This window comes from Lagopus muta, chromosome 2 (genome assembly GCF_023343835.1).
Source record: "Lagopus muta isolate bLagMut1 chromosome 2, bLagMut1 primary, whole genome shotgun sequence".
NCBI classification, from domain to species: domain Eukaryota; kingdom Metazoa; phylum Chordata; class Aves; order Galliformes; family Phasianidae; genus Lagopus; species Lagopus muta.
This window is the reverse complement of record NC_064434.1, coordinates 3,430,348-3,451,634: the sequence shown is the minus strand read 5'-3', so window position 1 is coordinate 3,451,634 and position 21,287 is coordinate 3,430,348. Positions and strand designations below refer to the sequence as shown.

At 51.6% G+C, this 21,287-nt stretch overlaps 1 protein-coding gene across 1 annotated transcript; it reads left to right on the top strand.

Annotated features, from left to right (window-relative positions):
- Positions 1 to 228: 228 nt before the first annotated feature.
- On the top strand, positions 229 to 20,880 carry MCM3 (minichromosome maintenance complex component 3). Its single transcript, XM_048935325.1, has 18 exons — positions 229 to 395; positions 482 to 861; positions 1,028 to 1,140; positions 2,027 to 2,235; positions 2,881 to 3,011; positions 3,496 to 3,734; positions 4,003 to 4,111; positions 4,707 to 4,860; positions 5,113 to 5,244; positions 5,612 to 5,820; positions 6,208 to 6,382; positions 6,837 to 6,963; positions 7,302 to 7,452; positions 7,692 to 7,832; positions 8,266 to 8,363; positions 8,618 to 8,700; positions 8,835 to 8,910; positions 19,920 to 20,880. The coding sequence occupies exons 1-18, from the start codon at positions 299 to 301 to the stop codon at positions 20,116 to 20,118; spliced, it is 2,823 nt and encodes a 940-aa protein (XP_048791282.1). The 5' UTR covers positions 229 to 298; the 3' UTR covers positions 20,119 to 20,880.
- The last annotated feature ends 407 nt before the right edge of the window (positions 20,881 to 21,287 follow it).

The window sequence follows — 21,287 nt, the reverse complement described above, 5'->3', positions numbered from 1 at the left end:
CTCAGATGCCATCAGGTGATGCAGCCCCGCTCGGGTGCCTGCTGGGACTCACAGTTTGTTCAGCTTTCTCATTATTCTACTTCTAGCCATCGTTTGGATAGTTATTAAGGGTCATAGATATCCTTAATGCCCAGGTTGCCCAAGGAGGCTGTGGATGCCCCATCCCTGCAGGCATTCAAGGCCAGGCTGGATGTGGCTCTGGGCAGCCTGGGCTGCTGGTTGGCGACCTGCACACAGCAGGGGGTTGGAACTGGATGTGCATTGTGGGCCTTTGCAACCCAGGCCGTGCTGTGATTCTATGATCCACTTTGCTACTGCAAGGGAAAACAGTCACCCGGTCATTGTGCTTTGGGGCAGCAACAACCTAGAACCTGGATCTATCCCCACATCCAACGGTGAGATGAAATTAAAAACGAATGCGCTAATGAATATTCTCAATCTCGCCGCTGACGCCCACAGCTGACGGGAGCTCTGGTTCCAGATCCCCGCCCCCAGCCCTTGCGGGGAGCGCTGCCCTTCGCGCCACCCCTCCGCCTCCTCCGCTCCGATTGGCTGCCGCCGCTGCTCGTCAACTCCCGCGACTTCCCCTTTGCTTCCCATTGGCCCAATGAGGAGCGGAACTCCCCCCCGCGGTGGCGGGAAAACGCTCGGTTTTGGCGCCAAAGGAGGTGTGTGGAGAGCGTTGCGAACGGGGCCGGCGTTTGGGGTCGCCGCCGGGGGTCTCTTAAGGATCCATTCGGGATCCCGGTTCCCGCCTGTTTGCTACCGCCTCCCGGCACCATGGCAGCCCCGGCGGGCGGGTTGGACGACGCGGAGCTGCGAGAAGCTCAGCGGGATTACCTGGATTTCCTGGACGATGAGGTGAGGAGCGGGGCGTTCTGCGGGCTGCGTCCTGCCCTTGTTAACACCCAGTGCCGGGCATGGCTTCACCACCGAACCCCCAGCCGGAGCCCGTGGCTCTGGGATTGCTTTTTCCCCAGGGAGGAAATGGCTGTGTGAAACTGAGGGTTGTGTTGTCACTGTGCAGGAAGATCAAGGGGTTTATCACGGCAAAGTACGCGACATGATCAACGACAACCAGAACCGCCTGCTGGTCAACATCAACGACCTGCGGAGGAGGAACGAGAAGAGAGCCAGCCGGTGAGTGGAACCGGGGGGTGGCAGGGCAGCTGGGGGCCGCTGTGCCATCCAGCCCTTCCATGCTTGCAATTGGCAAAACCTGGGTGTTGGAGTCCTTAGAGCGAGCTGCAGTTGTTTGCATGGTGTGAGGCGGCTCAGCTTTTAGGGTTCTGGGGTCTTTTTACACGATGAGAGGTGACAGCCTCAACACGGAGGTTTTTTGGATTGGATTTTGGAAGGATGGTGATGCAGTGGCACAGCAGCCCAGGCAGGGTGGTGGGAGCCATCCATGGAGGTGTTCCAGAACCGTGGAGATGTGGCACTGAGGGACACAGTGGGCATGGTGGGGTCGGCTGGGGTTGGACTGGGTGCTTGCCAGAGGTATATCACAGAATGGTTGGGTTGGAAGGGACCTCAAGGATCACGAAGCTCCAACCTCCCACCACATGCTGGGCCACCAACCTCCCCATTTCATAGCAGCCCAGGCTGCCCAGGGCCCCATCCAACCTGGCCTTGAACACCTCCAGGGATGGACGGGGCATCACAGCCTCTCTGGGCAGCTGTTCCAGCACCTCACCACGCATAGCAAAGAACTTCCCCCTGACATCCAACTTAAATCACCCCTCCCTCAACTTCAAACCATTTCCCCTTGTCCTGCTATTATCTACCTTTTCAAAGACTTTATTTCCACCCTTGATTTCCTGTTGTTTTTCAGATATAATTGTGCTTGTTCACCATCTGGCTCTTGGTTTCTTTGAGCTGTGGGATTCTTTTTCAGTAATACTCCCAATACTCTTTCAGAGTACATGGAAGCATTTGGAAGAGCTTTCTTAGAGCTGCCTGTGGGGATGGCAGAAGGGATTGCCAGCAAGGTGCAGCTCTCAACCATCACCTCCCTCTGTTGCAGGCTTTTGAACAACGCCTTTGAGGAGCTCATCGCCTTCCAGCGTGCTCTGAAGGACTTTGTTGCCTCTGTTGATGCCACCTATGCCAAGCAGTATGAGGACTTCTACATTGGGCTGGAGGGCAGCTTTGGTTCCAAGCACGTCTCGCCACGGACACTGACTGCCTGCTTCCTGAGCTGCATTGTTTGTGTGGAGGGCATCGTGACAAAGTGTGAGCCTGGGGGCAGGTTGGGGTGCTGGGCAGGGTGAGGAGCAGGGGGTCAGGGTGTTCTGTACAGCAGGAGTCCTCCAGGACCAGTGGCAGGACAACTGGAATGAGGGTAACAGGGGACTTGGCGAAAGATTGGAATTTTGGGAACTCTGCAGACCTTATATCACAGAATCATGGAATGGCCTGGGTTGCAAAGGCCCACAGCGCTCATCCAGTTCCAACCCCCTGCTGTGTGCAGGTCACCAACCAGCAGCCCAGGCTGCCCAGAGCCACATCCAGCCTGGCCTTGAATGCCTGCAGGGATGGGGCATCCACAGCCTTCTTGGGCAACCTGTTCCAGTGCCTCACCACCCTCTGGGGGAAAAACTTCCTCCTCATATCCAACCTAAACCTCCCCTGTCTCAGTTTAAAACCGTTCCCCCTTGTCCCATCACCATCCACCCTCACAAACAGCCGTTCCCCCTCCTGTTTATACGCTCCCTTCCAGTCCTGGAAGGCCACAATGAGGTCTCCCCGGTGCCTTCTCTTGCCACTCTGGTTGCCAGCACTTGTGTCCTGCACAAGTAGTGGATATCTTTTTGGTGTTTCGTGGTGACAAATAGGCAGGCCTTTTCTGCCCCTAACTCTTCTTTCTTCCGAACCCAGGCTCTCTGATTCGTCCTAAGGTTGTCCGGAGTGTCCATTATTGCCCAGCCACCAAGAAGACTATTGAGCGCCGATACACAGACTTGACATCCCTGGATGCTTTCCCTTCCAGCTCTGTCTACCCTACAAAGGTGAGGTGAAGCAGCCTCATATAGGGGATATCTGCAGGTTCCTCTGAGGAGAACGTGCTGGCTCACAAATCAACCTGATCAGCTGGTGGTTGGCATGCTTGTATGTGGCAAGGGAATTGAAACTAGGTTGTTTTTGGGGTTTCTTCCAACCCAAACCATTCTAGCATCCCATGGGTGCTGCCCTGGAGGGTGCATGGACCCTTGTGTGCAGGGATTGCCCCGTGCTTGGGAATGGAGGAAGGCTGAACCTGAGCTGTGTCTGTGCTGCACGTGCATCCTTCTGCACGGCCTGCCTGCGGTTTTTGGAGAGCTCTAATGTAGCAGTGCTGGGTGCTGACAGCACCCGTGGGGAGCTGTATTGCTGATGAACCCCAGGATCTGGAAGTCCTGTTAAAGCAATCCTTTGCAGCACTCTTGTGTGTGCCGTGTGATGCTTTCTTCCCATTGCTGCTAATTTCTCTATTGCTTTGCCTTCCTCCTTCAGGATGAGGAGAATAACCCCCTGGAGACAGAGTTTGGCCTCTCAGTCTACAAGGACCATCAGACCATCTCCATCCAGGAGATGCCTGAGAAGGCACCAGCAGGGCAGCTGCCACGCTCAGTGGATGTCATTCTGGATGATGACCTGGTGGACAAAGTGAAGCCTGGAGATCGCATCCAGGTGGTCGGGACGTATCGCTGCCTGCCAGGAAAGAAAGGAGGTTACACGTCAGGGACATTCAGGTGAGCCTTCTGTTGGCTTGAAGGACAACGTCAGCCCTGCCACTCCTTTTTAGCAGGGTCCCATTCTGGAAGATGAGATGTAGGGCAGCTGGATGGGGCTGTGAACAACCTGGTCTGGAGGGAGGGTCTGCTTATAGTAGGAGGTTGGGACTGGATGATCTTCCAACCCAAAACGTCCCACGATTCTATGAATTCCTGCTGTTGTTACGGTGACCCTGAAGGTTCTGTAGGCTTCACAGACATGATCATGGCTGTGTCGCTTTTCCAGGACTATCCTCATTGCCTGCCATATCAAGCAGATGAGCAAAGATGCTCGGCCTCTCTACTCTGCTACTGATGTGGCCAAGATCAAGAGGTTCAGCAGGAGTCGCTCTAAGGTATTTACACAGGTCTTATTTCTAAGCTCACCTTCCATGATTTTCCACTTGCTTCCTCTGCATTTTCTACATAGTTTTTGTCAATTTCTGTGATGTGTGTGTATATGCATATATATTTATTACACATATGTAGCTGTAGTAGAGTTTCTTGATGGCTCTGCTGTTGTGCACAGCTGTTGAAATGGAGCTCAGGCTGGGCTGTGTGTGCCCCAACTGCTCGCTGGTTGTCAGAGAAGCTCTGCTGCAAAATTCTACTTTTCCTCATCAAACCTAAGAACAGAATTAGTTGACAGCCTGGATTTCTGAAAAGAAATAAAGCAAAATGCTGGGGGAAGGGATGGGGGTCTGCCCCACTCTGGTCCTGTGTTCAGACCTTTGTTCTTGTGGGCTTTGTTGCTTCCAGTGCTTGTGAGGTGGTCTAGAACATCAGAGCCGTGTTGAATATTCCAACTATCTTTTCCCATCTAAATAATCTTTATTAGTGTAGTTCTGTGATAGGAGTAAGTTCCTTTTTTGGTGCTGAAATGGGCTTGTGAAGAATTGCTCCTTGTTCTTCGGGCCACTCACAGGCTGTGCTTTGCTTCTTCTGCCTTAGGATATCTTTGACCAGCTGGCCAGATCCCTGGCACCCAGCATCCACGGGCACGAGTTCATCAAGAAGGCCCTTCTGTGCATGCTGCTTGGAGGGGTGGAGAAGGTCCTGGAGAACGGGAGCCGCATCCGAGGAGACATCAACATCTTGCTGATAGGTGGGATTTTGTCATCTCCAAGGACAGAGGCAGCTGAGGCTGGGCTGTGGGAGTGAGATGAGGCTGTTCAAATGGAATTTCCGCGTTGCCTCTTCTCCTGTCACCATACAAAACCCCGGCTCCGTCTTCTTGCCATCAGGTCGATGGAGAACATGATCCATTCCCCTTTTCCGAAAGCTGAACAAACCCAATTCTTAGTCACTTGTATTCATTTCCCTGCTGACACTGTTTGCTATATCTTCTCTCTTTCAGGAGACCCTTCTGTGGCCAAATCCCAGCTGCTGCGCTATGTGCTGAGCACTGCTCCCCGTGCCATTGGCACTACTGGCAGGGGCTCCTCTGGTGTTGGCTTGACTGCTGCTGTCACCACTGACCAAGAAACGGGTAAGGGATGTGCTGGTTCCCAGTGGGAGTTGGTGGAGGGATGGTAGTTAATCCCTGGGATGGACTCTGCAAGGTTCCTGTGTGGACCCTGTGTGCAGGTTGCCAACCAGCAGCCCAGGCTGCCCAGAGCCACATCCAGCCTGGCCTTGAATGCCTGCAGGGATGGGGCATCCACAGCCTGCTTAGGCAACCTGTTCCAGTGCCTCACCACCCTCTGGCTGAAAAACATCCTCCCAAAGTGGACATCCCTGAGACTGAGGGCGATGATCCTCCTCCCAGGGATGCTGCTGCAGTGGAAGGAGCCAGCAGGAGATGCTCAGAGCCATTGAATATCACTGACCTTCTTTTCTCCACCCTCCCCTCTCAGGTGAACGGCGTCTGGAAGCGGGGGCCATGGTGTTGGCTGACAGGGGTGTGGTGTGCATCGATGAGTTTGACAAGATGTCTGACATCGACCGCACGGCCATCCACGAGGTGATGGAGCAGGGCCGTGTCACCATCGCCAAGGCCGGCATCCACGCTCGCCTCAACTCCCGCTGCAGCGTCCTGGCAGCTGCCAACCCTGTCTATGGCCGGGTAAGTGCTAGGGTTTGCTGCTCTCCTCTATGTGGAGGCTTGCTAGGAGCTGTCCTTGGAAATGATAAAATCCAAAGGATCTCCCAGATTTGATCCTTAGTGGAACTGAGGTGTGGGAAGAACTTGGTTTGCTTGGCTACTGCTGCTGCTCATGGATATCGTGAAGGCTGTGTGTGTCCTGTCCAACATGGCTTTGAACACTCCCAGGGATGGGGCGTAAAATAGCATTTACTCCTTCAGCAGGCTGTGCTTAGCATGGTGTTTTTGGTGTTCAGCTGTCTGTGCATTTCCTTGAAGGCCTAGCTTGAGAGGTTCTTTCCACCTTCCCTAGCAACCAGCAGTGACCCATGAGAATCTCTTGTAATCCCTTTCTTCAACCTCTTGTAGTACGACCAATACAAGACGCCCATGGAGAACATTGGCCTTCAGGACTCCTTGCTCTCCCGTTTCGACCTGCTGTTCATCATGCTGGACCAGATGGACTCTGAGCAGGACAGGGAGATCTCGGATCACGTCCTGCGAATGCACCGCTATCGCAACCCCAATGAGCAGGATGGGGATGGTGAGTTCCTCTGGCTGTCTAGAAAGCTCAGGAGTTACAGGTTTTCTTTGGCTGTAGTTGCTTTCCTTTCCCTTGGAGCAAGAAGGGTAAAGCCCCTGGCCTGGACCTCAGGGCAGGGGGGGTTGAAACTAGATGATTGTTATGGTTCTTTTCAACCCAGGCCGTTCTATGATTTCCTTGTCCTCAGTGGGACCTTAAACACTGCTGAACTGTAAAGCATAGAGCATCCATCTCTCCTCTGTAGCTGGTGCCCATCTGTCCTGGGCAGCTGTGGTTGGGGTGATGGGGAAGTAGGTAGGGGTGGGCTCATTGCACTGTGACACAACTCCAGACTTCCCAGGTTGTCACTTGTTAGCAGCTCTTTGGGCTCAGTTGTCCATGGCTTTGCTGAGTGCTGCCAATAGGTGGCTGTGAGAAGCTAAAATCCTGTTCTTGGCAACCTTCCCCTCTCCAGCCATGCCCCTGGGCAGCGCCGTGGAGATCCTGGCTACGGATGACCCTGATTTTGCACAGGAGGAGGAACAGGAGCTCCAAGTGTATGAGAAACACGATGAGCTCCTGCATGGGCCCAACCGCCGCAGGTGAGTCTCCTGTCCCTTGTGCCATGTAACTCTCTGGGGGTTTCCACGGTGATGAGCTGATGCTAAAATGCTCTGGATTTGGCTGGAGCATCGGGGTGCTAGGTCATTGCTGGCGACAGTGATGCTGTAGATTGTCCACAGCGAGGTGTGTAAGTGGGATGCAAAGGGAGCCTGCTTTGGGTACGCTGTTCTCAAATGCCAGGCAGGTGGAAGAATATCTGGAGCACAATTCTGGATGCCCCTAAGAGTAGCACTCTCCCTGAGTGCAGCCTGCATGTGCCCTCTGCTTGTCCCCTGTGCTCCCCTCAAGGACACGGGCATGTGTGCATCCCCTGCAGGGAGAAGATCGTCAGCATGGAGTTCATGAGGAAGTACATCCACGTGGCAAAAATGATCAAGCCTGTCTTGACCCAGGAATCAGCAGATTACATAGCAGAGGAATACTCACGCCTGCGCAGCCAGAACCAGATGAACTCGGACATTGCCAGGGTGAGCTCCATCTTCTCTCTAATCACACCAGGAGGAAAACCGAGGTATACGCTCCTCTTTAACATTACAGGTGCTTTCCTCACTCAGTCAGAGTGGTTGAGGTTGGAAAGGAGCTGTGGATGTGAGCTCTTGGTGTTGCAGCAAAGTGGGGTGAACCAGATGTTGATGTGATGCTACAGTGGGGGTCCAGCACGGTCTCATGGGCTGCAGTGTCTCACCACCATCTTTCTCCTTTGCAGACCTCCCCAGTCACAGCCCGTACCCTGGAGACATTGATCCGCCTCTCCACGGCCCATGCTAAGGCCAGGATGAACAAGACTATTGATCTGCAGGATGCAGAGGCAGCTTTGGAGCTGGTGCAGTTTGCCTACTTCAAAAAGGTGGGGGAAAGGAGGTGGGGTCCCAAAGGTTTCATTGAAAGGATCAGGCACTGTTGAGGCACTAAAATATCACTGGGAAGCTTTGGCAGTGCAGAATAAGAGGCGTTGTAGGAGGTTGCTGAGCCCCTCAGCTCACAGCAGGTGTGTGTGGATGAAGCTGGGGGAGATGGGTTGTGTGCAGTGGACAGGTTTGCTTTGGGAGCCAACAGGAGTGGTGCAGTGGGAGGGGGCAGAGAGGTGGGGCACCTGCCTGTCTTGAAATCAGGCCAAGTCCTGCTTGCTGGTCTTCATAGAATCATAGCATGGGCTGGGTTGAAAAGGACTTCAAAGGTCATCTAATTTCAAACCCCTGCTATGTGCAGGGTCATCAACCACCAGACCAGGCTGCCCAGAGCCACATCCAACCTGGCCTTGAATGCAATGTCTTGTGCAGGTGCTGGAAAAGGAGAAGAAGCGCAAAAAGCAGGTGGAGGATGACTCGGAGAAGGAGGAGGAGGAGATGCAGCCTGAGAAGGAGGGCAGGAAGCAAAGGTAGTCATGGCAGGCCTTGGGAAGGTCCTTGTGTTAAATCCAGTGGGTCTCCTGGACAACACTTGTAATGCTGGAGCCTCTGGGCTCCCACATTTCAGGTTTTGTGGCCAAGTGGTGGTGGATGAGCTCTGGGCTTACCCACAAGCTGCAGCTGCCCTGCCTTCTATTGGCCAGATACTTTCAGGAGCCCTGGGGATGTCTCCTGAGGTCTATTCTTTGGTGGATCAAAGCTGACCTCTTCTTCCCCCACACAGGAGGAAGAAGGCACGCACAGAAGGCGAGGAGGAATCCTACGACCCCTATGACTTCAGTGACACTGAGCAGGAGATGCCAGAGGGTGAGTCAAGGGTTTCACTGGCATTACCTAATAATTCGGCATCACCCATGCCATCCAAACAGGCCACCTGCTTTTGTGTGTGCTCCCTGGCTCTTTGAGGAAGCAGGCTGAAGCAACTTCTCTTCCTCTTCCAGTCCAGGCACATACTCCCAAGACACCTGAAGCCTCGACTACTGGGGAAGCAAAGAAGCCAGAGTTGTCCGACACACGGTGAGTGGGGGCTGGAAAAGCAGCAGGAGGATGTTTGTCCTTCCCTGCTCCATAGTGACCCATAGAGTTCAAAAGTGATCCAGTAAGAACTCCTTACGGAACCCATAGAGCTCCATAGTGACCCTATAACATTTCCTTTATGACCCCATAGGATTTTATAGTGATTCTACAGAGATACGTTCTGGTACGTTCATAGTTAAATTATGACCCCATAAGCGTTCCATAGAGACCCCATAAAACTTCCATGTTTACAAAAAAATAGCTCCAGTATGACCATAAGAACTCCATATTGAGCCCACAAAAGTTCTATTATGACCCCATAGAGTTCCAGAGTAATCCCTGAGCTGTTCCATTGTGACCCCATTACAGTTCCCTTGTGACCCCATAGAGCTTCTTAGGGACTTCAGAACAGTTCCATAGACACCACATGGAGTTCTGTAGTGACCCCATAGAGCTGCCTGGTGACCCCATAATAGTTCCCTTGTGACCCCATGGAGCTTCTTAGGGACCTGAGAACAGTTCCATTATGACCACATGGAGTTCTATAGTGACCCCATAGAGCTGCCTAGTGACCCGAAAACAATTCCCTTGTGACCCCATGGAGCTCCATAGTAATCCCTGAGCTTTTGCATTGTGACCCCATAACAGTTCCCTTGTGACCCCATAGAGCTTCTTAAGGCCCTCAGAACAGTTCCATAGACACCCCATGGAGTTCCATTATGACCCCATAGAGCTGCCTAGTGACCCAAAAACAGTTCCATTATGACCCCATGGAGCTCCATTGTAATCCTTGAGCTGTTCCATTTTGACCCCATCACAGTTCCCTTTGACCCCATAGAGTTTCTTAGGGACTTTGGAAGAGTTCCATAGACACCCCATGGAGATCCATAGTTACCCCATAAGCTGCCTAGTGAGCCCATAATAGTTCCCTTGTGACCCCATGGAGCTCCTTAGGTTCCACATAACAGATGTATTACGACCTCAAAGAGCTCCATAGTAACCCCATGAAAGTTCCACTGTGACCCCATGGAGCTCCATGGTGATCCCATAAAAGTTCCCTTGTTACCCCCTTACAGTTCCCTTAGGACCATAAGAGTTCCATAGTGACGCCATAGAGCTGCATAGTGACACAATAGAGCTGCAGAGTGACCCCATCACAGTTCCCTTGTGACCCCATGGAGCTCCATAGGTTCCACATAATAGATGTATTATGACCCCACAGAGTACCATAGTGACCCCATAAAGCTCCATAGTGACCCCATAAAAGTTCCATAGTTACCCCTTAACAGCTTCTTCATGACCATATAGAGCTCCATAGTGACCCCACGGAGCTCCATGGTGACCCCATTCATGTTCTCTTCTTACCCCACCCAGCACAGCTCCATTCTGACCATAAGAGCTCCATAGTGACGCCATCGAGCTCCATATGGCCCCATACCAGTTCCATCCTGACCCCATGGAACTTTAGATTGACCCCGTTGGAGCCCCAGTATGACCCCCTAGAGCTCCATAGTGACCCCATAAGAGCTCCATAGTGCCACCATCCAGCTGCACAGTGCCCCCAAGACAGTTGCATCCTGACCCCACTGAGCTTCTTAGTCACCTCATGGTAAATCTTTGGAGACTCCGTGGAGGTGCAAAGTGCCCCTATAACAGGAGCATGATGAGCACATAGCAGCTCCATGGTGACCCCGTTGAGCTCCATGGTGGTCCCAGAACATTTCCGTTATGAGCCCATGGAGCCCCAAATCCTGATCCCTGAGCTGTTCCATTTTGACCCCATCACAGTTCCCATGTGATTCTGTGGAGCTTCTTAGGGCCCTCAGAACAGTTCCATAGCCACCCCATGGAGTTCCATCCTGACCCCATGGAACTTTAGATTGACCCCGTTGGAGCCCCAATATGACCCCCTAGAGCTCCATAGTGACCCCATAAGAGCTCCATAGTGCCACCATCCAGCTGCACAGTGCCCCCAAGACAGTTGCATCCTGACCCCACTGAGCTTCTTAGTCACCTCATAGTAATTCTTTGGAGATTCCCTGGAGGTGCAAAGTGCCCCTATAACAGGAGCATGATGAGCACATAGCAGCTCCATGGTGACCCCGTCGAGCTCCATGGTGGCCCCAGAACAGTTCCGTTATGAGCCCATGGAGCCCCAAATCCTGATTCCTGAGCTGTTCCATTTTGACCCCATCCCAGTTCCCTTGTGATTCTGTGGAGCTTCTTAGGGCCCTCAGAACAGTTCCACAGCCACCCCATGGAGTTCCGTAGTGACCCCATAGAGCTGTCTAGTAACCCGAAAACAGTTCCATAGAGCTGCCTGGTGACCCCATAATAGTTCCTTTGTGACCCCATGGAGCTTCTTAGGGACCTGAGAACTGTTCCATTATGACCCCATGGAGTTCCATAGTGACCCTATAGAGCAGCCTAGTGACCCGAAAACAGTTCCCTTGTGACCTCAGGGAGCTTCTTAGGGCCCTCAGAACAGTTCCATAGCCACCCCATGGAGTTCCGTAGTGACCCCATGGAGCTGCCTGGTGACCCCATATTAGTTCCCTTGTGACCCCATGGAGTTTCTTAGGGACCTGTGAACTGTTCCATTATGACCCCATGGAGTTCAATTGTAATCCCTGAGCTGTTGCATTTTGACCCCATAACAATTACCTTGTGACCCCATAGAGTTTCTTAGGGACTATGGAAGAGTTCCATAGACACCCCATGGATATCTATAGTTACCCCATAAGCTGCCTTGTGACCCCATAATAGTTCCTTTGTGACCCCCTGGAGCTTCTTAGGGTCCTGAGAACTGTTCCATTATGACCCCATGGTGTTCCGTAGTGACCCCATAGAGCTGTCTAGTAACCCGAAAACAGTTCCTTATAGCTGCCTGGTGACCCCATAATAGTTCCCTTGTGACCACATGGAGTTTCTTAGGGTCCTGAAAACTGTTCCATTATGACCCCATGGAGTTCCATAGTGACCCCGTAGAGCTGCCTAGTAACCCGAAAACAGTTCCATAGAGCTGCCTGGTGACCCCATAATAGTTCCCTTGTGACCCCATGGAGCTTCTTAGGGACCTGAGAACTGTTCCATTATGACCCCATGGAGTTCCATAGTGACCCTATAGAGCAGCCTAGTGACCCGAAAACAGTTCCCTTGTGACCTCATGGAGCTTCTTAGGGCCCTCAGAACAGTTCCATAGCCACCCCATGGAGTTCCATAGTGACCCCATAGAGCTGCCTGGTGACCCCATAATAGTTCCCTTGTGACTCCATGGAGTTTCTTAGGGTCCTGAGAACAGTTCCATTATGACCCCATGGAGCTCCATAGTAATCCCTGAGCTGTGGCATTTTGACCCCATCACGGTTCCCTTGTGACCCCATAGAGTTTCTTAGGGACTATGGAAGAGTTCCATAGACACCCCATGGAGATCCATAGTCACCCCATAAGCTGCCTAGTGAGCCCATAACAGTTGCCTTGTGACCCCATGGAGCTCCTTAGGTTCCACATAACTGATGTATTACGACCTCAAAGAGCTCCATAGTGACCCCATGAAAGTTCCACTATGACCCCATGGATCTCCATGGTGATCCCATAAAAGTTCCCTTAGGACCATAAGAGTTCCATAGTGACGCCATAGAGCTGCATTGTGACACAATAGAGCTGCAGAGTGACCCCATCACAGTTCCCTTGTGACCCCATGGAGCTCCGTAGGTTCCACATAATAGATGTATTATGACCTCACAGAGTACCATAGTGACCCCATAAAGCTCCATAGTGACCCCATAAAAGTTCCATTGTTACCCCTTAACAGCTTCTTCATGACCATATAGAGCTCCATAGTGACCCCACGGAGCTCCATGGTGACCCCGTTCATGTTCTCTTCTTACCCCAGCACAGCTCCATTCTGACCATAAGAGCTCCCTAGTGACGCCATCCAGCTCCAGATGGCCCCATACCAGTTCCATCCTGACCCCATGGAACTTTAGATTGACCCCGTTGGAGCCCCAATATGACCCCCTAGAGCTCCATAGTGACCCCATAAGAGCTCCATAGTGCCACCATCCAGCTGCACAGTGCCCCCAAGACAGTTGCATCCTGAGCCCACTGAGCTTCTTAGTCACCTCATAGTAATTCTTTGGAGACACCCTGGTGGTGCAAAGTGCCCCTATAACAGGAGCATGATGAGCACATAGCAGCTCCATGGTGACCCCGTTGAGCTCCGTGGTGGCCCCAGAACAGTTCCGTTATGAGCCCATGGAGCCCCAAATCCTGATTCCTGAGCTGTTCCATTTTAACCCCATCACAGTTCCCTTGTGATTCTATGGAGCTTCTTAGGGCCCTCAGAGCAGTTCCACAGCCACCCCATGGAGTTCCGTAGTGACCCCATAGAGCTGTCTAGTAACCCGAAAAAAGTTCCATAGAGCTGCCTGGTGACCCCATAATAGTTCCTTTGTGACCCCATGGAGCTTCTTAGGGACCTGAGAACTGTTCCATTATGACCCCATGGAGTTCCATAGTGACCCTATAGAGCAGCCTAGTGACCCGAAAACAGTTCCCTTGTGACCTCATGGAGCTTCTTAGGGCCCTCAGAACAGTTCCATAGCCACCCCATGGAGTTCCATAGTGACCCCATAGAGCTGCCTGGTGACCCCATAATAGTTCCCTTGTGACCCCATGGAGCTTCTTAGGGTCCTGAGAACAGTTCCATTATGACCCCATGGAGCTCCATAGTAATCCCTGAGCTGTGGCATTTTGACCCCATCACGGTTCCCTTGTGACCCCATAGAGTTTCTTAGGGACTATGGAAGAGTTCCATAGACACCCCATGGAGATCCATAGTCACCCCATAAGCTGCCTAGTGAGCCCATAACAGTTGCCTTGTGACCCCATGGAGCTCCTTAGGTTCCACATAACTGATGTATTACGACCTCAAAGAGCTCCATAGTGACCCCATGAAAGTTCCACTATGACCCCATGGATCTCCATGGTGATCCCATAAAAGTTCCCTTAGGACCATAAGAGTTCCATAGTGACGCCATAGAGCTGCATTGTGACACAATAGAGCTGCAGAGTGACCCCATCACAGTTCCCTTGTGACCCCATGGAGCTCCGTAGGTTCCACATAATAGATGTATTATGACCCCACAGAGTACCATAGTGACCCCATAAAGCTCCATAGTGACCCCATAAAAGTTCCATTGTTACCCCTTAACAGCTTCTTCATGACCATATAGAGCTCCATAGTGACCCCACGGAGCTCCATGGTGACCCCGTTCATGTTCTCTTCTTACCCCAGCACAGCTCCATTCTGACCATAAGAGCTCCCTAGTGACGCCATCCAGCTCCAGATGGCCCCATACCAGTTCCATCCTGACCCCATGGAACTTTAGATTGGCCCCGTTGGAGCCCCAATATGACCCCCTAGAGCTCCATAGTGACCCCATAAGAGCTCCATAGTGCCACCATCCAGCTGCACAGTGCCCCCAAGACAGTTGCATCCTGAGCCCACTGAGCTTCTTAGTCACCTCATAGTAATTCTTTGGAGACACCCTGGTGGTGCAAAGTGCCCCTATAACAGGAGCATGATGAGCACATAGCAGCTCCATGGTGACCCCGTTGAGCTCCGTGGTGGCCCCAGAACAGTTCCGTTATGAGCCCATGGAGCCCCAAATCCTGATTCCTGAGCTGTTCCATTTTAACCCCATCACAGTTCCCTTGTGATTCTATGGAGCTTCTTAGGGCCCTCAGAGCAGTTCCACAGCCACCCCATGGAGTTCCGTAGTGACCCCATAGAGCTGTCTAGTAACCCGAAAAAAGTTCCATAGAGCTGCCTGGTGACCCCATAATAGTTCCTTTGTGACCCCATGGAGCTTCTTAGGGACCTGAGAACTGTTCCATTATGACCCCATGGAGTTCCATAGTGACCCTATAGAGCAGCCTAGTGACCCGGAAACAGTTCCCTTGTGACCTCATGGAGCTTCTTAGGGCCCTCAGAACAGTTCCATAGCCACCCCATGGAGTTCCGTAGTGACCCCATAATAGTTCCCTTGTGACCTCATGGAGCTTCTTAGGGTCCTGAGAACAGTTCCATTATGACCCCATGGAGCTCCATAGTAATCCCTGAGCTGTTGCATTTTGACCCCATCACGGTTCCCTTGTGACCCCATAGAGTTTCTAAGGGACTTTGGAAGAGTTCCATAGACACCCCATGGAGATCCATAGTTACCCCATAAGCTGCCCAGTGAGCCCATAATAGTTCCCTTGTAACCCCTGGAGCTCCTTAGGTTCCACATAACAGATGTATTACGACCTCAAAGGGCTCCATAGTGACCCCATGAAAGTTCCACTATGACCCCATGGAGCTCCATGGTGATCCCATAAAAGTTCCCTTGTTACCCCCTTTCAGTTCCCTTAGGTCCATAAGAGTTCCATATTGACTCCATAGAGCTGCACAGTGACACAATAGAGCTGCAGAGTGACCCCATCACAGTTCCCTTGTGACCCCATGGAGCTCCGTAGGTTCCACATAATAGATGTATTATGACCCCACAGAGTACCATAGTGACCCCATAAAGCTCCATAGTGACCCCATAAAAGTTCCATTGTTACCCCTTAACAGCTACTTCATGACCATATAGAGCTCCATAGTGACCCCACGGAGCTCCATGGTGACCCCATTCATGTTCTCTTCTTACCCCAGCACAGCTCCATTCTGACCATAAGAGCTCCATGGTGACGCCATCGAGCTCCATATGGCCCCATACCAGTTCCATCCTGACCCCATGGAACTTTAGATTGACCCCGTTGGAGCCCCAATATGACCCCATGGAGCTCCATAGTGACCCCATAAGAGCTCCATAGTGCCACCATCCAGCTGCACAGTGCCCCCAAGACAGTTGCATCCTGACCCCACTGAGCTTCTTAGTCACCTCATAGTAAATCTTTGGAGACTCCGTGGAGGTGCAAAGTGCCCCTATAACAGGAGCATGATGAGCACATAGCAGCTCCATGGTGACCCCGTCGAGCTCCGTGGTGGCCCCAGAACAGTTCCGTTATGAGCCCATGGAGCCCCAAGTCCTGATCCCTGAGCTGTTCCATTTTGACCCCATCACAGTTCCCTTGTGATTGTGTGGAGCTTCTTAGGGCCCTCAGAACAGTTCCACAGACACCCCATGGAGTTCCGTAGTGACCCCATAGGGCTGTCGAGTAACCCGAAAACAGTTCCATAGAGCTGCCTGGTGACCCCATAATAGTTCCCTTGTGACCCCATGGAGCTTCTTAGGGTCCTGAGAACTGTTCCATTATGACCCCATGGAGTTCCGTAGTGACCCCATAGAGCTGTCTAGTAACCCGAAAACAGTTCCATAGAGCTGCCTGGTGACCCCATAATAGTTCCCTTGTGACCCCATGGAGCTTCTTAGGGTCCTGAGAACTGTTCCATTATGACCCCATGGAGGTCCATAGTGACCCCATAGAGCTGTCTAGTAACCTGAAAACAGTTCCTTAGAGCTGCCTGGTGACCCCATAATAGTTCCCTTGTGACCCCATGGAGTTTCTTAGGGTCCTGAGAACTGTTCCATTATGACCACATGGAGTTCCATAGTGACCCCATCGAGCTGTCTAGTAACCTGAAAACAGTTCCATAGAGCTGCCTGGTGACCCCATAATAGTTCCCTTGTGACCCCATGGAGTGTCTTAGGGACCTGAGAACTGTTCCATTATGACCCCATGGAGGTCCATAGTGACCCTAAAGAGCTGACTAGTGACCCGTAAAACAGTTCCCTTGTGACCTCATGGAGCTTCTTAGGGCCCTCAGAACAGTTCCATACCCACCCCATGGAGTTCCATAGTGACCCCATAGGGCTGTCTAGTAAACCGAAAACAGTTCCGTAGAGCTGCCTGGTGACCCCATAATAGTTCCCTTGTGACCCCATGTTGCTTCTTAGGGTCCTGAGAACTGTTCCATAGCCACCCCATGGAGTTCCGTAGCGACCCCATAGAGCTGTCTAGTAACCCGAAAACAGTTCTTTAGAGCTGCCTGGTGACCCCATAATAGTTCCCTTGTGACCCCATGGAGCTTCTTAGGGTCCTGAGAACTGTTCCATTATGACCCCATGGAGGTACATAGTGACCCTAATGAGCTGACTAGTGACCCGAAAACAGTTCCCTTGTGACCTCATGGAGCTTCTTAGGGCCCTCAGAACAGTTCCATAGCCACCCCATGGAGTTCCATAGTGACCCCATAGAGCTGCCTGGTGACCCCATAATAGTTCCCTTGTGACCCCATGGAGCTTCTTAGGGTCCTGAGAACTGTTCCATTATGACCCCATGGAGTTCCGTAGAGACCCCATAGAGCTGTCTAGTAACCCGAAAACAGTTCCTTAGAGCTGCCTGGTGACCCCATAATAGTTCCCTTGTGACCCCATGGAACTTCTTAGGGTCCTGAGAACTGTTCAATTATGACCCCATGGAGTTCCATAGTGACCCCATAGAGCTGTCTAGTAACCTGAAAACAGTTCCATGGAGCTGCCTGGTGACCCCATAATAGTTCCCTTGTGACCCCATGGAGCTTCTTAGGGTCCTGAGAACTGTTCCATTATGACCCCATGGAGCTCCATTGTAATCCCTGAGCTGTTGCATTTTGACCCCATAACATTTCCCTTGTGTCCCCATAGAGTTTCTTAGGGACTATGGAAGAGTTCCATGGACACCCCATGGATATCTATAGTTACCCCATAAGCTGCCTAGTGAGCCCATAATAGTTCCCTTGTGACCCCTGGAGCTCCTTAGGTTCCACCTAACAGATGTATTACGACCTCAAAGAGCTCCATAGTGACCCCATGAAAGTTCCACTATGACCCCATGGAGCTCCATGGTGATCCCATAGAAGTTCCCTTGTTACCCCCTTTCAGTTCCCTTAGCACCATAAGAGTTCCATATTGACTCCATAGAGCTGCATAGTGACACAATAGAGCTGCAGAGTGACCCCATCACAGTTCCCTTGTGACCCCATGGAGCTCCGTAGGTTCCACATAATAGATGTATTATGACCCCACAGAGTACCATAGTGACCCCATAAAGCTCCATAGTGACCCCATAAAAGTTCCATAGTTACCCCTTAACAGCTTCTTCATGACCATATGGAGCTCCAGAGTGACCCCACGGAGCTCCATGGTGACCCCATTCATGTTCTCTTCTTACCCCAGCACAGCTCCATTCTGACCCTAAGAGCTCCATAGTGACGCCATCCAGCTCCATATGGCCCCATACCAGTTCCATCCTGACCCCATGGAACTTTAGATTGACCCCGTTGGAGCCCCAATATGACCCCCTAGAGCTCCATAGTGAGCCCATAAGAGCTCCATAGTGCCACCATCCAGCTGCACAGTGCCCCCAAGACAGTTGCATCCTGAGCCCACTGAGCTTCTTAGTCACCTCATAGTAAATCTTTGGAGACTCCGTGGAGGTGCAAAGTGCCCCTATAACAGGAGCATGATGAGCACATAGCAGCTCCATGGTGACCCCGTCGAGCTCCATGGTGGCCCCAGAACAGTTCCATTATGAGCCCATGGAGCCCCAAATCCTGATCCCTGAGCTGTTCCATTTTGACCCCATCACAGTTCCCTTGTGATTCTATGGAGCTTCTTAGGGCCCTCAGAACAGTTCCACAGACACCCCATGGAGTTCCGTAGTGACCCCATAGAGCTGCCTGGTGGCCCCATATTAGTTCCTTGTGACCCGATGGAGTTTTTTAGGGTCCTGAGAACTGTTCCATTATGACCCCATGGAGTTCCATAGTGACCCTATAGAGCTGGCTAGTAACCCGAAAACAGTTCCATAGAGCTGCCTGGTGACCCCATAATAGTTCCCTTGTGACCCCATGGAGCTTCTTAGGGTCCTGAGAACTGTTCCATTATGACCCCATGGAGCTCCATAGTAATCCCTGAGCTGTTGCATTTTGACCCCGTCACAGTTCCCTTGTGATTCTATGGAGCTTCTTAGGGCCCTCAGAACAGTTCCATTGACACCCCATGGAGTTCCATAGTGACCCCATAGAGCTGCCTTGTAACCCGAAAACAGTTCCGTAGAGCTGCCTGGTGACCTCATCAGAGTCCCCTTGTGACCTCATGGAGCTTCTTAGGGCCCTCAGAACTGTTCCATAGACACCCCATGCAGTTCCATAGTGTCCCCATGTAGCTCCGTCATGACCCCACAGAGGTCCATGGTGACCCCACTAAAGTTTCCTCATGACGGCAAAAGAGCTCCATAGTGACACCATAAAAGTTCCATTGTAAACCCATTACAGTTTCATTATGACCCCATAGAAGTTCATAGGGACCCCGTAACTGTTCCAGTATGACCCCATGGAGCTCCATAGTGATCTCATAGAAGTTCCATTGTTTCCCCATAACAGTTCTCTTATGACTGTAAGAGTTCCATAGTGACCCCATTCAGCTCCTTAGTGACCCTGTTAAAGTTCCATTGTGACCCCATGGAAATCCATAGTGACCCCGTTAAAGTTCCATTATGATCCCGTAACTGCTCTATTGTTACCCCATAACAGTTCTCTTATCACCATAAGAGCTCCATAGTGACCCCATAGAGCTCTGAAGTGACCCCACAGACATCTAAAGTGGCCTGTCAGAGCTCCTTGGTGACCCCAGAACTGTGCCATTATGACCTTATCAGAGCTGCTTAGTAATCCCTGAACTGTTTCATTGTTACCCCTTGGCAGTTCCACTGTGACCCCATAAAGCTCCATAGGTTCCTTGTAACTAATCTATTATGACCTTTTAAGAGCTCCATAGTGACCCCATAACAGTTCCTTTATGACCCCATAGAGCTCCATATAGGGCTGTATTTTGGGCAGCAGGTGTTCACATCTGCTGGACTGCAGGTGTTGTGCTTGGCGGTGCTGGAGCTGGTTCTGGGCTGGGATGTGGTTAGTTACCAAGGGAGGGGAAGCTGCTGATGTTGGTCTTTGATGGAGATGACTTCTCACACAGGTTGAAAGCCTTCAAGGCCGCCTTGCTGGAAGTCTTCAAGTCTTCCCACGCTCAGTCTGTGGGCCTGAAGAACGTGATGGAGTCCATCAACCGTGACAACCCTGAGCCCTTCTCGCTCACCGAAGTGAAGTTGGCGTTGGCCCACATGCAAGATGACAACCAGATCATGGTGTCTGATGACATCATCTTCCTAATCTGAGCCTCGAGGAGGAGGAGCCCAAATTTTACCTTCACCTCTCCTGAATGCTTCATCTGGCTGTGCTGAACTTCGGGAAGCACTTTACTGGCTGTGAAGCTCTCTCACTTGCCACCTCTGAACTGGAGTATTTGGGAAGAAGTTTGGTTCTGCACGTAGTCAGAAGGAAGAACCGATGTGCAAGTTACTGGTCTGCTTGATGTGTTTTTAGCTGTGACCTGGGTTATGTGCAAGCTCAGGTTGGTTTTACTCAAAGCTGGTTTGTCTTCGTGCAGCAGGGCTCCCTGTGGCAGGCTTTTGCCCTTATAAATCTTTCTTTTCTCCCCATCTGGGGGCTTCCCAGGCTGGGAGGAGCCTCTTCCCTCCCAGCTTTTCTTACTGTTTAATTAAAATGAAAACATGGGTTTAAGCATTCAACAGCAGCACTAGTAAGAAGAAATATGGGGGGAGGGGGGAGGAAGGAGGGGATGAGGGAAGTTGGAGATGGAGTTTTCCTCCAAACCAACATGCTCCCATGGCCAGGGAGGGTTTTCAAGAAAACTGAAATCACAGGTTAACCCGCAGCCAGAGCTGGTGAAGGTTTGGGATGTTAAAATTCCATTATTTTGTGGGTTTTTTATTTTGGTGAATTTGAGGTTAAGCTTTGGAGAAGGCCCTGAGCAGCACAGACTCTTTCTATTGTCCTTGCCAGGATATCTGCACCACTCAAGTGCCCTTATTTGTGTCAGTGACACCATCAGTGTTAACTTGCATAATAAAACCTGTCTGTAGATAACATTTGGTCCCATTGCTCCTGTGACTTAGTGCTGACTTGGACCTAAGCTGTTCCTGCTTAGCATATATATGCCCCATCCATCCCTGGAGGTGTTCAAGGCCAGGTTGGATGGGGCCCTGGGCAGCCTGGGCTGCTGTAAATGTGGAGCTTGGTGGCCCTGCATGTGGCAGGGGGTTGGAGTTCGATGATCCTTGGGGTCCCTTCCAACCCAACCATTCTGTGATTCTATGATCACATCTGAGATGTGGCCACCTGGGTCCAATTAAACCACTGCACCAGAGAACCTTGGCTGTGCTTGGGAGGAGCACTGGCTTTTATGTCTTTTCTTGTCCATTTTCACCCCTTGGAAGCACCCAGCCAGCTTTTCTCTCCTGGAAATTTCCCCAGTGCTCTAAGA